Source organism: Palaemon carinicauda, chromosome 38 (genome assembly GCF_036898095.1).
Source record: "Palaemon carinicauda isolate YSFRI2023 chromosome 38, ASM3689809v2, whole genome shotgun sequence".
Taxonomy (NCBI): Eukaryota; Metazoa; Arthropoda; class Malacostraca; order Decapoda; family Palaemonidae; genus Palaemon; species Palaemon carinicauda.
Window position 1 is genome coordinate 24,572,353 of NC_090762.1, and position 23,047 is coordinate 24,595,399.

The 23,047-nt window shown below is 38.6% G+C and overlaps 1 protein-coding gene across 13 annotated transcripts in view; it reads right to left on the reverse strand.

Moving 5' to 3' along the window:
• Positions 1-23,047, reverse strand: part of gek (serine/threonine-protein kinase gek) — a 236,345-nt gene that overhangs the window by 37,316 nt on the left and 175,982 nt on the right. For 10 of the 13 annotated variants that reach the window (XM_068361973.1, XM_068361968.1, XM_068361971.1 and 7 more), the window contains 11 exons: positions 21,725-21,888; positions 21,092-21,440; positions 20,736-20,895; positions 5,555-5,681; positions 5,279-5,416; positions 5,027-5,162; positions 4,676-4,824; positions 3,168-3,269; positions 2,887-3,055; positions 2,429-2,617; positions 1,719-1,904 (listed from right to left, as the gene is read on the reverse strand). In XM_068361973.1, the coding sequence (XP_068218074.1) occupies positions 1,719-1,904; positions 2,429-2,617; positions 2,887-3,055; positions 3,168-3,269; positions 4,676-4,824; positions 5,027-5,162; positions 5,279-5,416; positions 5,555-5,681; positions 20,736-20,895; positions 21,092-21,440; positions 21,725-21,888 (1,869 nt within the window). The remainder of the gene's footprint in view (positions 1-1,718; positions 1,905-2,428; positions 2,618-2,886; positions 3,056-3,167; positions 3,270-4,675; positions 4,825-5,026; positions 5,163-5,278; positions 5,417-5,554; positions 5,682-20,735; positions 20,896-21,091; positions 21,441-21,724; positions 21,889-23,047) is intronic. The other 3 variants (XM_068361966.1, XM_068361964.1, XM_068361965.1) reach the window with 3 other exon arrangements.

Consider the following 23,047-nt stretch of genomic DNA (forward strand, 5'->3'; position numbering starts at 1 on the left):
TGTGTTTTCATGAAACAGAGGACTAAAATTAATCCTCTATACTTTCTGCAAGCGCCAAAAATATTCCAGCAGGGGATCATTAAGCCTTGTGGAGATGAGCCATTAGAATGGTGCCACCCTCCACTCATTGCCCATAAATCCAAGGGAGTTTACATAAGAGCAGATCTCACCAAGTTGAACACAAATCTCCCTACCAGCCTGTCCATAGCTGCTTTAGACTCAATAAGCAAATTCTTCACCATTAAGGATGTTCTATAAAGCCATTGGTAGATGGAGTCAGCACCACTAACTCTCCATTTTTATTACGCTCTACAGACGCTTCCAGCACTGCAGAGGATCAATGGGCTTTATTGCCACCAGCAATGCATATAGTTACTGTGGCATTCCGGCTCTCCATGGGATGAAAAATTGTGTCAAGGTTGCCGATGACATTCCCATCTTTGACCACCTACAAATTACCAAAGGATCCACGAACTACACACCTGCTGCAAGGGCAACACCACTGCCTCCTCAACTATACGGCACTTCTGCTATTACTTAAGAGAGGTGGGTGTTCCTTTGCTCCTAGGCACTAATAGAGGACCTCACTTCACCTTCAAAGATTTTCCCAACTTCACAGAACGTTGGGGGTGTACACCACATGACTTTGTTGCTACACTACCCACAGTCTAACAGACACACCAAGGCTGTCAATCATTTGATTCTCAAAATGGCCATTTCAGGAAACATCGACTGTGAGGCCTTTGACTGCACTCTCCTTGATTTATGAAATACATTGAACCACTCCAGTAGCTCTCCTATCCAGGTATTATATGGTCACCCTCTCTATACAAGTGCGCCGCCCACCCCAATTCGTTCATGGAACGTTGGAAAAAATAGGCACACGACTCTGTCCGCAAAGCCGAACCCAGAGCTGCTCAGGTGCAGTGCAACTAAAATATCCATGCCCACCCACTACTTGGACCTTGGGGTCCAAAGAAAACACATACAGAAGGAATTTCTAAAAATTGGAATAACAATGTACAAAAAGAAGCTAGAAATTTAAGTTGCATGTAATTTGCTTCCATAAATACTGTCATCATCACAAGCTATGCTGTAACCTTGGTTGGAAGAACAGGATCCTATAAGCACAAGAGCACCAACAGGGAAAGTAGCTCAATAAGGAAAGGAAATAAGGAAATAAATAAACTATACTTGAAAAGCAAATGAAATTTGCCTACATTATCATCATTACATCACTAAAAAGATCAGTAATAGCATTATAAACAGATTTCATATATAAACTATGAAAAAAAATTTACATCAACCTGTTCAACATAAAATCATTTGCAGCAAGTATGAACTTCTGAAGTTCCACCAATTCAATTGCCAGATTAGGAATAAACTTTTGAATATGAATGCATTAAAAGATAACAACATGCCCCTTCACATAAAAAAATTCTCAACATGTTCAAACAAACCCTCATGAAAAAAGGCCACAAATCAAAAACATTATTCAATCCTCCTTTAGAAATCAGCTTTTACCTATCATAAAAAGTTTACACATCATAGAAGTCAAAATAAAAATATTAGTACAAAACTTATAATTCACAAACCTTTTTGCAATTACTGTACTTGTCATGAGACTTTTCCAGCCTAAAACTATAAAACACAATCATTGCACACTAAGCATTAAAAGGGAAATTTATATTACACCTCTGAAATAATTAATCACTCACCTTTGTGCAAATTTCTGAGGTAGGCAACATGTGGGAGGTCGCTTATCATGACCATATTGAGGATGCCTGTGCGCATCAAGGGTTTGGTGCGCTTCAGGTTTATCGTCTGGACCCACTCTCCAGACAATACCTCGAACACATCAATGTGAATATCACTGTACACTAAGAGGAGACCATCACAGACCGCTGAAAAATTTTTACACAAATTTTTAACAACTACTAAGATTTATCAGTTCTTCCAAACAACAAAATAAAGCATAAATATACTAAATATGAGATTTTATAAGGTATAAAGATGGATATGGCCAAACGACACAAAGTTTATTAGAATTGTTGCTTAAATGAATTCAAAGTTGAATCAAATATATTTATAAGAAAATTCTATTAATATGATATACGGTGCATGCCAAAACATACTTATTTACCTTCTCTGCAACAATTATCTAGAGCTCTATGAAACTGAATAGCCACAATGTGTTGGATTAACTTTATATTCTTAATAAAGTTTAAAATAAGAAAGAACCCATGAACATGGATAATAAATATTATAGACAATATAAAGTCTTCCAATACCAACCTGAACACAAAAAATGTTTAAGAAAGGTATTTCTCCATAAGCAAAGATAGAATTAAACATTCAGATGTCACTAGTTAACAATTGTCTGACAAAATATAAAAGAAATTAAAGGTAGGCATATAGTGAAACTCACCAACAGCTGTTGGTATTGCTGGATACATTATCTCCTTCTCTCGACTCTTGCGGCCTGAGGCATCTACATAAACAGCTAGGAGGTTAAAGACGAGGAGGTACTCTCCTCTACTGACTTCAATACAGCTTAAAGCTTCACACTGAGTCATAGAGAGGAAGCCCAAGGATTGGCTTTCAGGATGTACCAAGGCTATGAAAGAAAATTGGATATACCAATTAGAACAGGTGTTTAATTATGAACATCAATACTGTATAGTATCTTCCTAATTTCAATCATATAAATGACATTGAAACTTGAGAATACCATTGAAAAAACTATAAAGCAACTTTTATTCCCTTATAACAAACAATAAAAGACAAATCTTCATCCCATTTCTAAAAGAGAATATAAACTAATTTATCTGGTTGCACAATTTACAATTAAGCCAAAAACTATAGAAAAATATAAAAAGAACTTACACAGAGGTTGCTGATCACCAAGGATGGAGTAAATAGTAAAGGCAGATTGGAAGCCCACTGCTAACCGCCCATCACCCAAGATGTCAAGACTCTGAGGTGGCTGAGGCAACAGTATAGAGCGAAAAACTTTATGACGACCTTTTGCTCTGTTGATTTCATAAATAATGATCTGAAAAAGAAAAAAACTACCTGTATTCCATAACATAATATCATCATTAGTACAAGGAAAAAAATATGAAAATCATAATGATTTCACATAACTTTTCTATAATCTTTCTTACTTGTCTTTTAACTGCTACACAAAGGCAGTAAGTGAAGTTATGACTTCCAGGCGTACGAAATTTTCCAGTTGTGAATGCAATGGCACCTTTGGTTTCTGCAACCTGAAATGAAAATCAAAATATTAATAAGTTCACATTCTTCAGTACCTGAATACCACAAAATAATTCTACATTCAGTATCTCAGTAAAATTGAAAAGAACTCACACATATTTGTAATATCAGCTTGCATAATCTTTTAGCACATTCATGTAATAATGCTACCAGGGAAAACTTTCTAACAAATCTGTACTTGCAAGATCTTTAAGACAGGTAATGTCATGAGACAAATTTCCTATTTGGATATTTGAACTTTTGACTTGTTATTAGCCAGGATATTAATATATTCACTAAAACACAAAAGACATAAATGGAGTAATATATGTTCCTATACTATACACAGTTGGAATAACAGCAGCTATGCCACTTCCATATCCTTAGCCTATCAGGTCTGAGATTAATCATAAACCAACAATCTTGGCATGGGACAAGATAATGAGACAAACCTATTCCTTCAAGATTTGAACTTTGAACCTTTATGTAATCAGGTGAAGACTCGGATATTCTGCTGCATATACTTAAAATGATAATGGTCTTATTGCAATATCCAGATTTTGGATATTATTCCTTCTCTGCACCACCAGCAATGCAGAAGATATTCAATCCTCCTCCCCTAAGGGTCTGAGGTGAATGCTGAATTTTAACATAATATCTTGACAAGAAACATGAGACAAATTAACTGTCCTAAATACATTTCTATTCCAATCACCTTTTTGCATGTAAGATTCTAAAAGTATAAATATTTAATCAACCCCTTTTAATTTAATTGATAACATAATTATTATTTGTACATACATACCTACATACATACATACCTATACACATACATACATACATACATACATACATACAATCACACATACACATCTATCTATCTATCTATCTATCTATCTATCTATCTATCTATCTATCTATCTATCTATCTATATATATATATATATATATATATATATATATATATATATATATATATATATATATATATATATATATATCATAAAGTTTATAAAATGGTCTCATGTTTCTTTCTGAAAGATTTTTTAATCAAGAAGATCTGCCCCTGTAAAGGTATACTACCAACATTCACATTCCTTTCAAGAGAGTGATAGGATAAGTTTGCAACTGTCCAAATCAATGTTTCACTTACAACCTTAATATCATTTAGAACTTTTAATTTTGAATTCTCAAAAAAATACTGATGATTCCAAATAACTGTAACAAAAGCAAACATGTTTGTGAAATGCTACTTAAACAATTTGCTGGAGAATACCCCGACAGAGGGATACGTTATAGCACACCCTTTATTTGGCATAAATAACACAAAATGCTACATAAACACAGTAATCTAAGAGGTAATTATATCATTTAATTATGATGATCAGTAAAAAGAAAAAAAAAAAAAGTAACTTGCCTTGATCCATTCAACATCATCCCCACAAAGCGCCCTGACTGGCACAAGTTTCACTTGACGCTGTCTTCCCGCTATAACCATTATCAACTGCTCTTCACTGATATAGTCAAGACTAACAATTTTCTTGCTATCACCGATACGTGCTATTTCTAGAAAATAAAAATATCCAGTTAGCACAGCACAATTTTTACCTTTTTTTTCAAAGAAAAAAACTAAGGCAACTTACTAAAGATAACATTTTGGAAAAAATATAAATAGTGCATTATTGGAAGGTATTTGACATTGTGTATTTTCTTAAGCTGCTTAAATGTATATCACTAGGCCTTACAATTGGCCTAGTCTAAAACTTACCACAATTTTCTATATCTATACAGAAGAGACCTTCTTCAGCCCCTACAAGAAGACGGTCAGGATCAATGACAGTGCCACATACAGCATTCTTGATCAAAGTCACACTTCCATCAACAACCTCATGTGCACTGAACACCTGTGGGAAAATTATTTTTTTAAAATTATTCCATAATACTTGAAAATTAGAATCCAGCACCAAATAATCTATAAATGCAAAAGATACCAAAACAACAACATACATTCACAACAAACCTGTCTGTTGGGTAATCTATTTCTCTTAAGAATTCGATGTAATTCATTTAATGCCACAACCCACTTTGTCTTCTCATTTTCAGTGTCAGCCAGCATGAGCGTGTGGTGCCTTACCCCGACCATAGAGGATGTTGTTACCTGTTGAAATGTATTATTTCAGTTAAATAATTAGGTTTATTACTAAAGAACAAACTTTAATGTATCAATATCTCTAAAGGGGAATGCCAACAAATAATCAAGCAATTTTCTCTTTTAAAAATATTGTACAGCACGTACCCTAAATATACAAGGAATATCTTTTTTATTTGCATGAATGACATCCGAATCCCTGACGGTGGAAACCTCGAACTGGTCATCTCTCATATCTAGGACAGTGCTTACCCAAACACTTGGTAAAGCATTCCTGAGGGGGAAAAAAAAACGAAAACATAAGGCAAAATATTCCACTTACAAATACTTAAATGCATGATAGCAAATATATTTTCATGCAAATTAATTAAGAAATAGAATTTAAAACTGTAACAACAAGAAATTACAAGTATGGCTAAATACAATAATATCAATTAGACTAGTCCACATTACACACAAGTGAACTTTCATAGAGTATGACATATCATTGTTCTCTTGAATGAGAATATGGTCAACATATCTACTAGGCATATCAATTCTTACATACATATACCAAGGCACTTCCCCCAATTTTGGGGGGTAGCCGACATCAACAAAAGAAACAAAACAAAAAAGGGGACCTCTACTCTCTACGTTCCTCCAACCTAACAAAGGACTCAACCGAGTTCAGCTGGTACTGCTAGGGTGCCACAGTTCACTCTCCAACATTATCCACCACAGATGAAGCTTCATAATGCTGAATCCCCTACTGCTGCTACCTCCGCGGTCATCTAAGGCATTGGAGGAAGTAGCAGGGCCTACCGGAACTGCGTCACAATCGCTCGCCATTCATTCCTATTTCTAGCATGCTCTCTTGCCTCTCTCACATCTATCCTCCTATCACCCAGAGCTTTCTTCACTCCATCCATCCACCCAAACCTTGGACTTCCTCTTGTACTTCTCCCATCAACTCTTGCATTCATCACCTTCTTTAGCAGACAGCCATTTTCCATTCTCTCAACATGGCCAAACCACCTCAACACATTCATATCCACTCTAGCTGCTAACTCATTCCTTACACCCGTTCTCACTCTCACCACTTCGTTCCTAACCCTATCTACTCGAGATACACCAGCCATACTCCTTAGACACTTCATCTCAAACACATTCAATTTCTGTCTCTTCGTCACTTTCATTCCCCATACTATACAGTATATGAATGTAGACCTGTGGTTGCTGACTCCCTTAAGGCGCGCAACTTACGACCCCTTTGGAATGTTGGAAATTCAGATTATTGTATTTATGGATAGAACTATATTAAATGCTTCAATGTTTTTATTTTTTATTATCAAAACAATGATTTATGGCTGAAACTTCCTTTTCTTATATTTACGTAAGCACATCTGGTCCCTCACAGAACCCTTTTCTGACCAGTGTACGTAAATATTTACTTCATCTTCAAGAATTTGAGGTAAAGATATTCATAGCAGTCTCTTAAACTTCAAATGCACCATTTTCTTTAAGGAGAGTTGAAAGAAAACTCAACTTCCTACTTTCGATTGTGTCGTGAATAAAAGTTTGTTGGTTTTCTCTAATCTAAGTTATTGGATCCTTCTCTCTGGATACGGTTCACTTTCCCTTTGCCTACAAATACACAGAATAGTCTGACAAATTCTTTACAGATTCTCCTGTTCTCATACACCTGACAACACTGAGATTACCAAACAATTCTTCTTCACCCAAGGGATTAACCACTGCACTGTAACTGTTCAGTGGCTACTTTCTTCTTGGTAAGGGTAGAAGAGACTCTTTAGCTATGGTAAGCGGCTCTTCTAGGAGAAGGACAATCCAAAATCAAACCATTGTTCTCTAGTCTTGGATAGCGCCATAGCCACTGTACCATGGTCTTCCACTGTCTTGGGTTAGAGTTCCCTAGCTTGAAGGTACACTCAGGCACACCATTCCATCTAATTTCGCTTCCTCTTGTTTTGTTAAAGTTTTTATAGTTTTTATAGGAAATATATTTTTCCTTGTTTTCTTTCCTCACTGGGCTATTTTCCCTGTTGGGGCCCCAAGGCTTATGGCATCCTGCTTTTCCAACTAGGTTTGTAGCTTAGCAAGTAATAGTAATAATTATAATAATAATAATATTCATCATATTTCTTTGTCTGTTCATTTATACATTTACAATTCTCATGTTATGGTTATACTAAACAATGCAAAAAATGTCGGAGATGATAACTAAATATGCCTAAAGAGTAACAATTGCCCAGAAAATATGTAGACGAGAATACATTTGGCTAGCAGGTCATATTCATGAGTGGGCATTTGGTATACTGTATATAGCATATATATTTCTAGATTTGAGGAAGAGGCTCACCCCTGCTTGATAAATAACCTTGAGATATGATTACTATGACCTTATAATCTCCAGTGTTGAGGGAAATTACCACTAACAGCCCATACTTATGCATACTAAAGTATATTCAACTGATCATTATAAAATAGAAAACAAAAAAATTTTGAAACCCGTCTTTTTATAGTCTGTTCGTTTATACAATTAAACTTTTTATTTTGTCCGGCTAAAATATATATTAAGTGTCAAAGACGATAACTAAGTATACCTGAAAAGTGAAATTTGCCCAGAAAGTCAGCAGAGGAGAATAAGTTGTGCTAGCAGCATCTTATTCATGTGTGGGAATCTGGTACAACTTAGGGGCTCATCACTGCTTGATAAATAACCCCAAAATATGATGATTATGTCCTTATTATCCATATTAGAGGCATATAATTACTGATGATAAATGATAAAAGCCAGAACTAACCGCTATCAAAGTTTATCAGAAAATTTCTATATAAAAAAGTACCAGTATTCCTCAAAACATGAAATTTTCAGAGTAAAATTGAAAACTTTTTTTTTTGTTTATTGAGCAATATTTACTGTTCATATATAAAAAAGGTAATCTATTATTATTGCCAATATTCAATCTTAAAGTTTAAGTGGGTCAATGATAGTAGCTTCTCAACATCCAGATCTTTGCATTAAAAATGTCTCTTTAACTGCAGACAATTCATTTAACATTGTAGATGTAATTCTTTATTGCAAATTTACTTTTTGAGAAAGATATCTGGTCAGTTTCTTCTTTAATTAAAGAAAAAAAATTATGTTGAGAAGGTATTTTAAGAGTTTTGGTTATTACTCTATCCAGGGGAAAGGTTTTAACTCTTTCATTATACCATGCTTCAAATCTTGTTCTCTTCTGTTCTTCAACTACAGACTCATCTTAATTTGTAGAACAAAAACTTGCAGTCCATGAAATTCTTCATCATCTTCTTTCCCATTATTCAAACATTAAGGGGTAGATTGCCTGATGTACCCTCTAATAGCACCAAGCAACATTTATAATTTGGCAGAGGTTCTTTATGATCACATGACCTTGCAGTCATCAATCGAAGTTATTGGCAGTGGGCCTAACCTTTAACTAAATATAGTAGCCCAATTGCAAGGCAGCAGTTTCCACAACTTTTAGCAATGGTTCTAGCCTTCGGCTAAAACGCAAAACTGCAAGGCAGCAGCTGTCCTTTTAGTTGCTTTCTACAACACAAAGGACGTATGGTGGTAGTATTCTGACACCACTACCACACCACTGCCATTAAATTCTTTATCTCCGACTTCAACAACAGCCTTGTCTTAATTCATAAAACAAAAACTTGCAGTCCATTAAATTCTTTGTACCTGTTGCATCAGATTTTTCACAATTCTGACCATCCTTTTGATTCAGATATTACCAGGCTGCATTATTCGGTACATATTAATAGGAGTGTAGTTATTTCTACCAGTCTTACCTTCTCAATCATAATGCCCAATACTAACCAGTATCTAAATGTTTTATTCCAGCTGTGACCAGAATATGGAATGACCTTCCTAATCTGGTGGTTGAATCAATGAAACATGTTATTTTCATTAGTAAAATAAATTTTTGAATATACTTACCCGATAATCATGTAGCTGTCAACTCTGTTGCCCGACAGAATTCTATGGAGGGATACGCCAGCTATCACAATACTAGAAGGGGGTGTTCTTACCAGCGCCACCTGTGGCCAGGTACTCAAGTACTTCTTGTTGACACCTCCTCAATTATTCCTCGGTCCCACTGGTTCTCTATGGGGAGGAAGGGAGGGTCAATTAAATCATGATTATCGGGTAAGTATATTCAAAAATTTATTTTACTAATGAAAATAACATTTTTCAATATTAAACTTACCCGATAATCATGTAGCTGATTCACACCCAGGGGGGTGGGTGAAAACCAGTGTACAAGATTAAAGGATAGCTAAGTATCCCATATTTCATATAACAGTTATCTCAAATAACAATGAAATAATAAGTACCTGGTAAGGAAGTCGAATTGAACCGTTACTCTGTCTCTTTTTTAAGTTCGTCTTCCTTACTGAGCGCAGCGTTCCTCTTGGAGGCTGAATCAACCCAAAGGTGCTAAAGTATACAGGGCTGCAACCCATACTAAAGGACCTCATCACAACCTTTAACCTCGGCGCTTCTCAAGAAAGAATTGACCACCCGCCAAATCAACAAGGATGTGGAAGGCTTCTTAGCCGACTGAACAACCCATAAAAAGTATTCAAGAGAAAGGTTAAAAAGTTATGGAATTATGGGAATGTAGTGGCTGAGCCCTCGCCTACTACTGCATTCGTTGCTACGAATGGACCCAGGGTGTAGCAGTACTCGTAAAGAGACTGGACATCTTTGAGATAGAATGATGCGAACACTGACTTGCTTCTCCAATAGGTTGCATCCATAACACTCTGCAGAGAACGGTTCTGTTTGAAGGCCACTGAAGTAGCCACAGCTCTCACTTCATGTGTCCTTACCTTCAGCAAAGCAAGGTCTTCTTCCTTCAGATGAGAATTTGCTTCTCTAATCAGAAGCCTGATGTAGTAAGAAACTGAGTTCTTAGACATTGGTAGAGAAGGCTTCTTGATAGCACACCATAAGGCTTCTGATTGTCCTCGTAATGGTTTTGACCTTCTTAAATAGTACTTAAGAGCTCTAACAGGGCAAAGTACTCTCTCTAGTTCGTTCCCCACCATGTTGGACAGGCTTGGGATCTCGAACGACTTAGGGCAAGGACGGGAAGGAAGCTCGTTTTAGCCAAAAAAACCGAGCCGCAAGGAACATGTAGCCGTTTCAGATGTGAAACCTATGTTCCTGCTGAAGGCGTGGATCTCACTTACTCTTTTACCTGTTGCTAAGCACACGAGGAAAAGAGTTTCTAATGTGAGGTCCTTAAAAGAGGCTGATTGGAACGGTTCAAATCCTGATGACATTAGGAACCTTAGGACCACGTCTAGATTCCAGCCTGGAGTGGACAACCGACGTTCCTTTGAGGTCTCAAAAGACCTAAGGAGGTCCTGTAAATCTTTGTTGGAGGAAAGATCCAAGCCTCTGTGGCGGAAAACCGCTGCCAACATACTTCTGTAACCCTTGATCGTAGGAGCTGATAGGGATTTTACGTTCCTTAGATGTAACAGGAAGTCAGCAATCTGGGTTACAGTGGTACTGGTTGAGGAAAACTGCATTGGCCTTGCACCAGCTTCGGAAGACTTCCCATTAAGACTGATAGACTCTGAGAGTGGATGTCGTCCTTGCTCTGGCAATCGTTCTGGCTGCCTCCTTCGAAAAGCCTCTAGTTCTTGAGAGACTTTCGATAGTCTGAAGGCAGTCAGACGAAGAGCGTGGAGGTTTGGGTGTACCTTCTTTACGTGAGGTTGACGCAGAAGGTCCACTCTAGGAGGAAGAGTCCTGGGAACGTCGACCAGCCATTGCAGTACCTCGGTGAACCCTTCTCTCGCGGGTCAGAGGGGAGCAACCAACGTCAACCGTGTCCCTTTGTGAGAGGCGAACTTCTGAAGTACCCTGTTGACAATCTTGAACGGCGGGAATGCATACAGGTTGAGATGGGACCAATCCAGCAGAAAGGCATCCACGCGAACTGCTGCTGGGTCTGGAATCGGAGAACAATACAAGAGGAGCTTCTTGGTCATCGAGGTAGCGAAAAGAACTATGGTTGGCAGACCCCACAGGGCCCAAAGTCTGCTGCAAACATTCTTGTGAAGGGTCCACTCTGTGGGGAAGACCTGACCCTTACGGCTGAGGCGATCTGCCATGACATTCATATCGCCCTGAATGAGCCTCGTTACCAGCGTGAGCTTTCGATCTTTGACCAAATGAGGAGGTCCCTTGCGATCTTGAACAACTTCCTCGAATGAGTCCCTCTCTGCTTGGAGATGTAAGCCAAGGCTGTGGTGTAGTCGGAGTTCACCTCCACCACCTTGTTAAGCTGGAGGGACTTGAAGTTTATCAAGGCCAGATGAACTGCCAACAACTCCTTGCAATAGATGTGAAGTGTCCTTTGCTCCTGATTCCATGTTCCCGAGCATTCCTGTCCGTCCAGTGTCGCACCCCAGCCCGTGTCCGATGCGTCCGAGAAGAGACGGTGGTCGGGGGTCTGAACAGCCAAAGGTAGACCTTCCTTGAGAAGAATGCTGTTCTTCCACCACGTTAGAGTAGACCTCATCTCTTCGGAAACAGGAACTGAGCCCGTCTCTAGCGTCATGTCCTTTATCCAGTGAGCAGCTAGATGATACTGAAGGGGGCAGAGGTGGAGTCTCCCTAACTCGATGAACAGGGCCAGCGATGAAAGTGTCCCTGTTAGACTCATCCCCTGCCTGACTAAGCATCGGTTCCTTCTCAGCATGCTCTGGATGCATTCTAGGGCTTGGAAGATCCTTGGGGCCGACGGACAAGTCCGAAAAGCTCGACTCTGAAGATCCATACCCAAGGAAACAATGGTCTGGGATGGAACGAGCTGAGACTCCTCAAAATTGACCAGGAGGCCCAGTTCCTTGGTCAGATCCATAGTCCATTTGAAAATCTCCAGACAGCGACGACTTGTGGGAGCTCTTAAAAGCCAGTCGTCTGACGGAGCCGGACACAAGATCATGATACTGCTGCACAGTCTGTAAACTGACAATCATGGGCAAGCGAGGAAGTACAGTGACAACCCGAATCTGTCTAGACTATCTGGGTCGTACAGACAACTCCTAAACGGGTTGCTGAGGTTGCCGCACTGCGTCACAACAAGTCCCTTCTGTTGGTTGTTGAACGTCTTCCCCGTGACACATTGACTTCGTAAACAAAAATCCTCTAACAAGGACTAAGCTTGCACTGCATGTCATGCAACACAGCTCAAGGTCTATGGGAGCAGGTGTGGTAACAGACGGGATTAGCGGCTGAAGTGGAACCATTACCTTCCCTGTAAGCATGTTATGCTTAAATAAAAGTCCATAAGAGGTTATGCAGCTAAAGGCTCCCTCCAAATGACAGAGTCCTCAAGGGAATATCAGAAGGAGGGAGAAAAGAACTTTCTCATCTACAGGGACCTTATCCTAGAAAAGCTAAGTTCTCTGAGTGAGGGTTCACTGGTGCAAAAGCAGCAGACTAGAAGGCAACGTTATGAAACTGCTTGACAGTCTAGTGAGTTGGCAACAACCCAAGATATGTTGAGAAGCATGCGGTAAGGTATGCAGAGCATGATGAATGCAGAGTATGCTGTATGCAGAGCATGCTGTATGTAGAGCATGTGTTGTATGCAGAGCATGCTGAATGCAGAGCATGCTGAATGCTGAGCATGTAGTAAGCAGAGCCTGCTGTAAGCAGAGCCTGCTGTAAGGAAAGCAGAGCGTGTGCATGGCGTTTAACATTCCTCAGAAATTCCATGACCAGTGCTAGAGTGCTTTATGCATGCTTGCATGGGGTTTAAAAAAAATCAACATAATGTTTACCTTACATTCATAACTCATGATTCATATTTTTGCCATGGTTTGAAAATGGAGGTAAGGTATGCTGAACAGCAGAGTCAGAACGAGCTGGAACAACAACAGTGGAAGGTGCAGAAAGTTCCTGTTCCTGTGGTATGAGTGGAGCGTGAAGAGACCGAGGTTGCGCAGAACAAGGTAAAGCTCCCGCAAGCAGAGGTGTCTGAGGCGCAGGATCAGGGTGCACGGGTTGAGCTCGGTGCAGCAGCTGAGGAGACTGACTCACAGGTGGAAGAGGTTGTACCTCCACCGAGAGTTGCACCACCGGTGGAGCAGCCAGGGGAGGAGGAGGAAGAGTGGGGTAATCCTCCTGATCCCAAACCGAAGGTTGCCTTAAAGAAGGCTGAGGCTGAACAACACTGGGAACAGCGAACACAGAAAGAGGTTCAACATCGTACGCCTGGCAGATGGTGCTGCGACTGGGTGCAGCGAGTGCAGGCGGGTTGAGCACAGGCTGAACGGGTGCAGGGGAGGTGCAACACTCTCAGCCCGACACTCACACAACAGGTCCGAAAGCTGTGCTTGCATGGACTGTAGTAGAGTCCACAACATCGTACGCCTGGCAGATGGTGTTGCGACTGGGTGCAGCGAGTGCAGGCGGGTGCAGCACAGGCTGAACGGGTGCAGCCGGTTGGTGCACCACCGGTGCAGGCGGGTGCAGCACAGGCTGAACGGGTGCAGGCGGTTGGTGCACCACCGGTGCAGGAGGAGGAGGAGGTGCAACACTCTCAGCACGACACTCACGCATCAGGTCCGAAAGCTGTGCTTGCATGGACTGTAGTAGAGTCCACAACATCGTACGCCTGGCAGATGGTGTTGCGACTGGGTGCAGCGAGTGCAGGCGGGTGCAGCACAGGCTGAACGGGTGCAGCCGGTTGGTGCACCACCGGTGCAGGCGGGTGCAGCACAGGCTGAACGGGTGCAGGCGGTTGGTGCACCACCGGTGCAGGAGGAGGAGGAGGTGCAACACTCTCAGCACGACACTCACGCATCAGGTCCGAAAGCTGTGCTTGCATGGACTGTAGTAGAGTCCACAACATCGTACGCCTGGCAGGTGGTACTGCGATCAGGCGGAGCGAGCATAGGGGGGGGGGGGGGAGTGTAGGCGCACTCTCAGCCCGACAAACTGATGAATGAGGAGAGTCAGAGCTAACCCAATGACTGCATCCGGGTTGTTGAACTTTACTTCGTACGTCTGGCATAGGTCTGGACTTTACGTTTAAGAGGTCTTGAGACCTGAGACCAGCGTAACTCTGCCTTTATTTTCTCCTCTAAATCTCTTCTGCAGACGAGCAAAATAAGGGCTCAATCGTCTGCGGGTGGGAGTGACGGTCTCGGTAAGACATGCCCACAACCACCGAGGATACTTCTGTGCGCCGATCAAGGCCTGCCGAACCCTTTTGCCCTTCGACATTGCTTCTCCCCTGGGCTTGGGAGCTTGCAAGAGGTCCCGGACTGGGAGGACGACTGGCGCGCACAAAAGTACCCTCACGCATAACACTGACATACTTTGCACTAATCACTTATCACTTTGATTTCTGTTTGCACTTATTTCACTGAACTCGAAACTTTAAGTTGTTTGTACCTGAAACACGCAATTCTATCCTTCTCAAAAGTTAGTAATTGCGAAAACAGAATTACAATGTAACAGAAAAATCTAATGAAAGAAAATTCAGTGGCTGGAAAGAGACTAAACACTAGATCACTCTAGAAACGTTTAGTTTCTTCCCCTAAAGAGACTAGGGATAAGAGCAAAACGATAACGACGTTACTCGTACGCCTGGCAGGCTTGAGGGAAACGTTTATCCTCTTTCTCCCTCCGTCTCTATCTCTCTCTCTCTCTCTCTCTTGACTTGGAACCTGAGAGAAGAGCCCAATCATATATATTGTTAAAACATATTATTGTTAAAGGAAAAAACTGAAATATTTCCCAAAAAGAAAAGTTCCTTTATTAGGATCAAAACCATTAAGTTAAGAAAGAATGAACAAAACGCTAGACACGGTTACTCTTACTGCAATGTGAAACCGTGAACATTCTTTCTCTATCGTAACGATAGAGTGCAAGTTGAAACGTTCTGAACGTCAACAACTGCCGAGACAAACAAAACGTTAGTTCAACTTTGAAAAAGTACGAGACTATCAAAGAAATTCTTTCAAAGACCTTAAAATAGCATAATATGTTAACACGTAAAACCGAAATGACGGGCTCACGATAATTAACTTCGGTACCAAGAAAAGACCGCCTACTATTAGGAAGGTCGAATATAAACAAATATAAAAATTAATTTTAATAAGTTTATAATAAAAGGAAGTTAATCGAAGAGGCCTATAAGAGGCGGAGAGATATAAAATAAATCTATAACTTTTGTTAAGCAAAATTAAGAAAGAGAGTCTATACTCTCTTAGACACCAACACTTCCGTCTAAGGGAAGGGTCGGCCATTGAAAGGTGAACGAGAGTTCATACTCTCTTCGTCACCAAAATTAATCAAATTAATTCCAAAAGCTAACTAAGCTAAAATAGAAGTTTCCAGTAAAGCGACAGCCGAAATCAAAGAGAAATACTTCACCAAAGTCGTGAAAATACTCCAAGAACATAAGCGTATCCCAGAACGTCTTGTCAGAAGCACGACAGAGGAATAATTGAGGAGGTGTCAACAAGAAGTACTTGAGTACCTGGCCACAGGTGGCGCTGGTAAGAACACCCCCTTCTAGTATTGTGATAGCTGGCGTATCCCTCCATAGAATTCTGTCGGGCAACAGAGTTGACAGCTACATGATTATCGGGTAAGTTTAATATTGAAAATTCAGAAGTTTAAAACTGTTGCAAATGCTTTTCTGTTGAACAAGTTACAATAAGTTTTGTTTCATAGTTTATATAATATATATATATATATATATATATATATATATATATATATATATATATATATATATATATATATATATATATATATATATGATATATATTATATATTTAACATTGTTACTGATTTTTATATATTTCATAACCTTTTTATCATTTCTCATGTAGAGTTTATTTCTTACTTCTCTATTTCCTTTCCACACCGGGCTGCTTTCCCTGTTGGAGCCCTTCTACTTTTCTAAAATTATAGCTTGGCTAGTAGTATTAATAATAACAAGAAGAAAATAAGCATGAGTAAAAAAATTTGGAGGACGGAGACAGAACCAGAGGCTACCCATAACAAATATTCCAAAGTTTGGTGAAAAAATCTTTAACTAAAGATTCCAAAACTAAACCAGATGAGAATAAAGCTTTGGTAAAAATGAAATGCTAGCCCTCCCTTGTTTAGTAAGTGCTCTGTTTTCTGAGCAAGCCTACAGGTTGCAAAACTTCTTTGAAGAAAATGAAATGATAATCAAGACCTTTTACAAACATCCAAAACAAACCTTAGTATATTCCCAAAGCTGAGTTGGTACACTGCATTAATATCAAAGGAAATTTGATGAATCCTACCAACAGATACAAGGCTGGAGTGAATGAATAGATGAACCTAAATTGGTAGTAGGTTGGCCCGGGCACCAGCCACCCGGTGAGATACTACCGCTAGAGAGTTAAGGGGTCCTTTAACTGGCCAGACAGCACTACATTGGACCCTCCCCTCTGGTTACGGTTCACTTTCCCTTAGCCCACACATACACGAAATAGTCTGGCCTAATCTTTACAGATTCACCTCTGTCATCATACACCTGACAACACTGAGATTACCAAACAATTCTTCTTCACCCAAGGGGCTAACTACTGCACTGTAATTGTTCAGTGGCTACTCTCCTCTTGGTAAGGGTAGAAGAGACTCTTTAGCTATGGTAGGCAGCTCTCATAGGGGGACACTCTAAAATCAAACCATTGTTCTCTGGTCTTGGATAGTGCCATAGCCTCTGTACCAAGGTCTTCCACTGTCTTGGATTAGAGTTCTATTGCTTGAGGGTACACTCGGGCACACTATTCTATCTTAATTCTCTTCCACTTGTTTTGCTTAAGCTTTTATATTTTATATAAGAAATATTTATTTCAATGTTACTGTTCTTAAAATATTTTATTTTTCCTAGTTTCCTTTCCTCACTGGGCTATTTTCCCTGTTGGAGGCCCTAGGTTTATAGCATCCTGCTTTTCCAACTAGGGTTGTAGCTCAGCAAGTAATAATAATAATAATAATAATAATAACAATAATAATAATAATAATAATAATAATAATAATAAAACAGTAGGCAAATTCTGTCTACAAAACAAAAGAAAATAAACACATCTGGGGATATTTAAACTTTGATTGAGGGACCTACAGTAGGGTCCCGAATTATGCGAGAATTTGGTCGATTAATGACCTCGTGTAAATGGAAAATCGCGAATTTCGAAACACACAACTAACAGAAATAATTCCATTGCGGCCATGGCAACCAGCAATTTGCCTATTCAAATGTGTTTACTACCCATTTCCAATACTTTCTTTGTACTATACTGTATTTCTTTATAATATCAAATTGTTCTTGTAAATAAATAAAACATTTAATATACTTTAAAGTTCTAATAACTTGAAAAATGGTTAAAATTACAACCAGGATAGGTGTAAACACCATATATTTCCCGTTATAACACAACCCAAAATACAGACAAATTTTAATGTTTGTCATATCTATTGTATAATACAACTGGTGAATAGCAAAACCATCACTCTATAGACTAGCTTGTTGTATGATTGAAAATCCAGAATTATCAAAATAAAGGCGATTTTATATCATGCGTTTCCTAAACACGCTAAAAAGCACAATAGAAAACGACAACCAATGTTTTGTTTACGTTTATCTCTGATCACAACGAAGAAACAGACGCATTTATACATCTGGGTTTTTGAATTGACAGCAATTTTACCAAGTATAGATTATATGTTGAATTTGTTATTACCAATGTTCTAATTATTTTTTATTAGAACTTTCAAATAAATGAAATGAATGCCATTTATGAAATGTTTTTCTTTATGATGCCGCCTGAAACGGAAACCTTCCATTTGTTTACGCTCCATCTTCGATCATAATAAACAAACGAATGCATTAAACACACATGATCTAAGTCATAACTAATGATATTACAAACATTTAGTAAACATTATGTTATTACAAATATTTTACTTACCGTATCCATATAAATTCCTAAATTCGTAGCAAAGCTGGAAATTTTTTTTTCCTTATGCGTTTACTCCACAATAGCAAACTGCCGCTAATGACAGAGTGATAACTTACGATAATTCTAAACTGTTACGAAAAATAATTGTCCTTTCCATATCAAAAATACTTTTCCTAACTTCAGTTATAAGTCAACTTGTACCCATCTCAATTATGGATCCATATGCAAAAAAGGTAAAAGAAGAAAGTACTAGGCCTATTTTTAAAGTCACCGAACAATTAGGTTACCGCTATAACGTTCGATGAGAGAGAGAGAGAGAGAGAGAGAGAGAGAGAGAGAGAGAGAGAGAGAGAGAGAGAGAGAGAGAGAGAGAGAGAGAGAGAGATGGTTTTAAAGTACTAAACAATAAATATGATAGGTTATAACACATTGGTGTTTATGTAATATTAACTGTATAGATGGTTTGAATAAGTTAAGAAATGGTGTAAACAATTCTTTGTTATTGTATTCGCGCGGAAGCTACACATCAGCTGATGTGATCACAGCCAAAAGTAAAACAAAAATAAGTTAGCGATACTCGATTTTTAAAACACCCGAAATTTAACAACATAAGTACATGTTTTATTATAGCGCAATTGACATTTAAAGAGTAAAAATTTTCTGGAATAGAATGGTGTTTCCCAAAAAATAGTGGTTTGCGGACGAAATCGGTTACCGTATTTTAAGCTATGATTGAAATGGATGTATACACGGTATAATTTTTTCGTTTTGTATTTAATTGACACTTCAAGAAAACCGATTTTGGTTTCTTCATCTATTTGTAAGTATTGTATAACGAGAGAGAGAGAGAGAGAGAGAGAGGAGAGAGAGAGAGAGAGAGAGAGAGAGAGAGAATCAGCTGTTGTAATTGAATGTCGTGTTTTTGTTTCGTGTACCCCCTGAAGCGAGGAATTGATCGCCACAACTAACAATATTCATGTTAATTTCATTCTTAAACTCAAGTTGCTATATGTGAACTATGGTTTTATTTCTTACGGAGAGAGAGAGAGAGAGAGAGAGAGAGAGAGAGAGAGAGAGAGAGAGAGAGAGAGAGAGAGAGATTTCTGCCATCAAATCTCTCTCTCTCTCTCTCTCTCTCTCTCTCTCTCTCTCTCTCTCTCTCTCTCTCTCTCTAGATTTTATTTTACCGTCTACTCTACAAAACCAATGTTTGCAAATCAAATGTATACTGTTTAAAATATGACAAACTATTGACGACTCGTTACCAAAGTTTAGGCTATTCACTGCCGATAAACGAACCCAGTCTACTCGTGAAAACCTTGAACGCCCAGAGGGAAAAATAAGGCTTTTAAATATACTGTACTAAACAAAAATAATGCTTTAATATACCATCATTAACACTACCATTACAATTATCGTAAGGTTGGAGAAAGATAAAGATTGCCGAGAACGTAACCACATTTCTGTTTACATTTTGTCAGCTGGACTCGCACAGTTAACAGTTGATTTCATTGTTGATGTGGAATTTTATCCTTAAATAGGCTATTCATTATGAAATTATGATAATGAAATGTAATGTTAATATTGTTTTGTAACATTTATTATAAATCACCGTATTTAGGGCTACCAATATACTTAAAAAGACAATAGATTTGATACATTTTGTAGTGCTTGACTCGCGAACTTTGAACAGCCTCGCAGATACAGAAAATTTATTTTTGAAAAATAGCGATCGCGGAAAAGGGGAATCGTGTAATTCGAACACGCTTAATTCAGGACCCTACTGTATATGACTGACTGGCTAGTGACAAAACATTCCCTTTCCTCTGCATCCTACCCTATACTTCAACTATCCATGAATCATAAAACAACTTACAAATTAAGGGGGTCGGGGACACAAAGGGTCGCACTGGGTAAGGAGAGAGCGTCGAGATGTTATCACGATGCGACCAGAGAACTTACTGGAGATCGAGACCTGAGCAAGCATGCTCTCTGACCTGGGGTTAGCCTCAGGGCATGTATCACTCCACCTGAGGTTACCCCTCATAGAAAACGGGACTAGGGTAAACTACACAAAACTCTGGTCAGTTGGGAGGAGATCCCAGATACTCCTAAGAAAGTAGTTCGAGGTAAGTACTCCGTGTTGGAACAAATGAAAATTTATTGATGAGTGTGACACATGAAAAATTCCTGTTCCTTTCAGATATATATAAGAGTCTTCTAGAAAAAGCAATAGAAATTTTGTTTTTGAAGACCTTTCCTTAAATGAATAAAAGACTGTATAACATTTGCAAAAATAAGTAGAGAGACTTACCTATCAGGAGAGATGTCGTACAGGAAGAGCTTAAAATCACACACCACTACAAACTGTCTTGCCCAGCCCTTTTTAACACCGCCAGGTTTCGGCACTTTTACAAAACCTTCATACGCAGTACCAATACCTCTAGTGGGATCAATTCCTAAAGGTCTTTTAGCTGAGATACGAGAAAAAGAATAATATAAACAAATGAACTGCAAATTTTAGTACATTATCATGTATGATGACCATTCCCACGGAAACAACATGACAAATGTAATGCTAATTACTGAAGGAATGTATAGTTCTTAACAGTTTTTAAACAAAATTTGTTCACAGATAACCAAGTACTACAAAACATTAAAAATACTTACTTTGATCCGGAGGTACTGGACAAATTTGGGGAACTTTGTCCTTACACGTAGTATGACAGGCAAATCCACAGACTTCACATACTACTCCTTGACGAGTAAGCCCAACCATAAGTGATGTACAATGAGAACACTTGATTGGATTCGAAAAGCTTCTTACAATGAACTGATGTGCTTTTTGCTTCATCATATGTGGTGAAGGGCCACCACCACTACTACTACTGCCTCCTGAGAAACCAGAAGCATGTTGGTGGTGGGCCACAGTTGGCATAACACCAGGAGGAACGTTGGGAGTTGTTTGAGGCAGCGGTGGCAAGGGACGAGACTCCATATTTGGGGAACCAAGCTGTTCCTGTCAAAAAATGCAAATTACTCACACGGGTATTAAATTCAGGTGAAAACTAGTAGCCAACATCTTTCTTATAAAGATATGTAACACAAATAAATAAATGGAAGGGTTAAACTGTCCTACTTTTCCATCAGTGCTTTATCTAACAATCAAAATTGTCTAAATAGTTTAAAATGTACCGATATTAACATAGTATTGTGATCTCTTTAAATATCTAAGTTTTCCAAATAAGACTTATATGTATTTCAATATGCATCCAGTTACAGAAAACATAGGAACACAACAACTACCTGACTAACAAAAGACCGCGACGAGGCAAGGGAGGGAACGGAGGGAGCTCTATTGTCTTCCACATCCCCTTCCTCTGATTCTAACGATCCACCTCTCCTGAGAGAGGTTTCTTTTAAAAACTGCTCTAGGAAGGACATCTGCGATTGTGGACGTTCCAGCACTGTTTGGGAAAAAATAAAGAAATATAGTGAAAATAGGGTTCTCACTTATACTCCATAATTAAGGACATTCCAGAATCCCAGAGAGCAGTATTTTTCAAACTGCTTCAAAACTACATATTTTTGGGGGGAAGAACTTATGCATTTCACATGAGTATCAGATTAACAATCTTGTTTTGATACAAGAATATTACGAAAACAAAACTAATATTCCTATTAATATATTTCAAATAAAATTATGTTTAAATGAAATAAGTAGGGAAGGTAAGTTCTATTAACTACAAAATAGATTCTAAACTTAGACTTTTAAAAAACTCAATAATGTAGGTAAAAATCAACTACGTAATTATATAATATAAATGGCTGCAATGCAAACAGTACTGCAAAATTACTATGTAAGGATTCCTGATCTGGGTAGGTTTTGTTGCAAATCAAACTGCTATTGGTGTGTACTGCATTTCAATAATTTTCTATAAAAATTATTTACAGTACAGCAATACTAATTTTTTCAAGCAGCAAAACTTTCACCAAAGATGAAAAGAAAATCTTTGATAATCTTACCAAAACCAAACATACTTCTCCCGATAGATCCTATGAAAAATATGTAATACTAAGATTAGACATGCACTCATCGTCATTTTAAAAAAAGGTTTTAACTCAATTTTCAAATGTCACGAAAATCTAAACAAAAACCACAAACTCCCATGTTTCAATACTAAGATCCAGCAAATAAAATAAAAATGAAATATTGAATGTCAAGAGATCTATAACAAATGCTCAAAAGGCACACATTAGTAGTTAGCTGGATGCATTGCACAACAATAACCCCCATCATGGTCAAAATTCTGAAAAAACCATGAACTTTATCAAAATCAACAATATAAAATACTATCACTAGCTTTAATATGGTGGGTTCAGGAGAAAAGTTTCAGAATTGTGACCGCAGATTCCACTCAACAAGAGTGCAAAACTTTGGGTAGGTCGTGTAGCCAGCAGGTTTTGGTATACAGTGAGCATAATCCTTCTATTCACAGCTTTTTTTGTTTCAATCTCACTTCAATGAAAACATTACTACTGTTAGAAAAGCATAAGACTGTGAGAAATCATCCCTTCCAGTCCTGGCATCTGACACCAAAACCTTTGCTGGGAGATAAGAAGGTA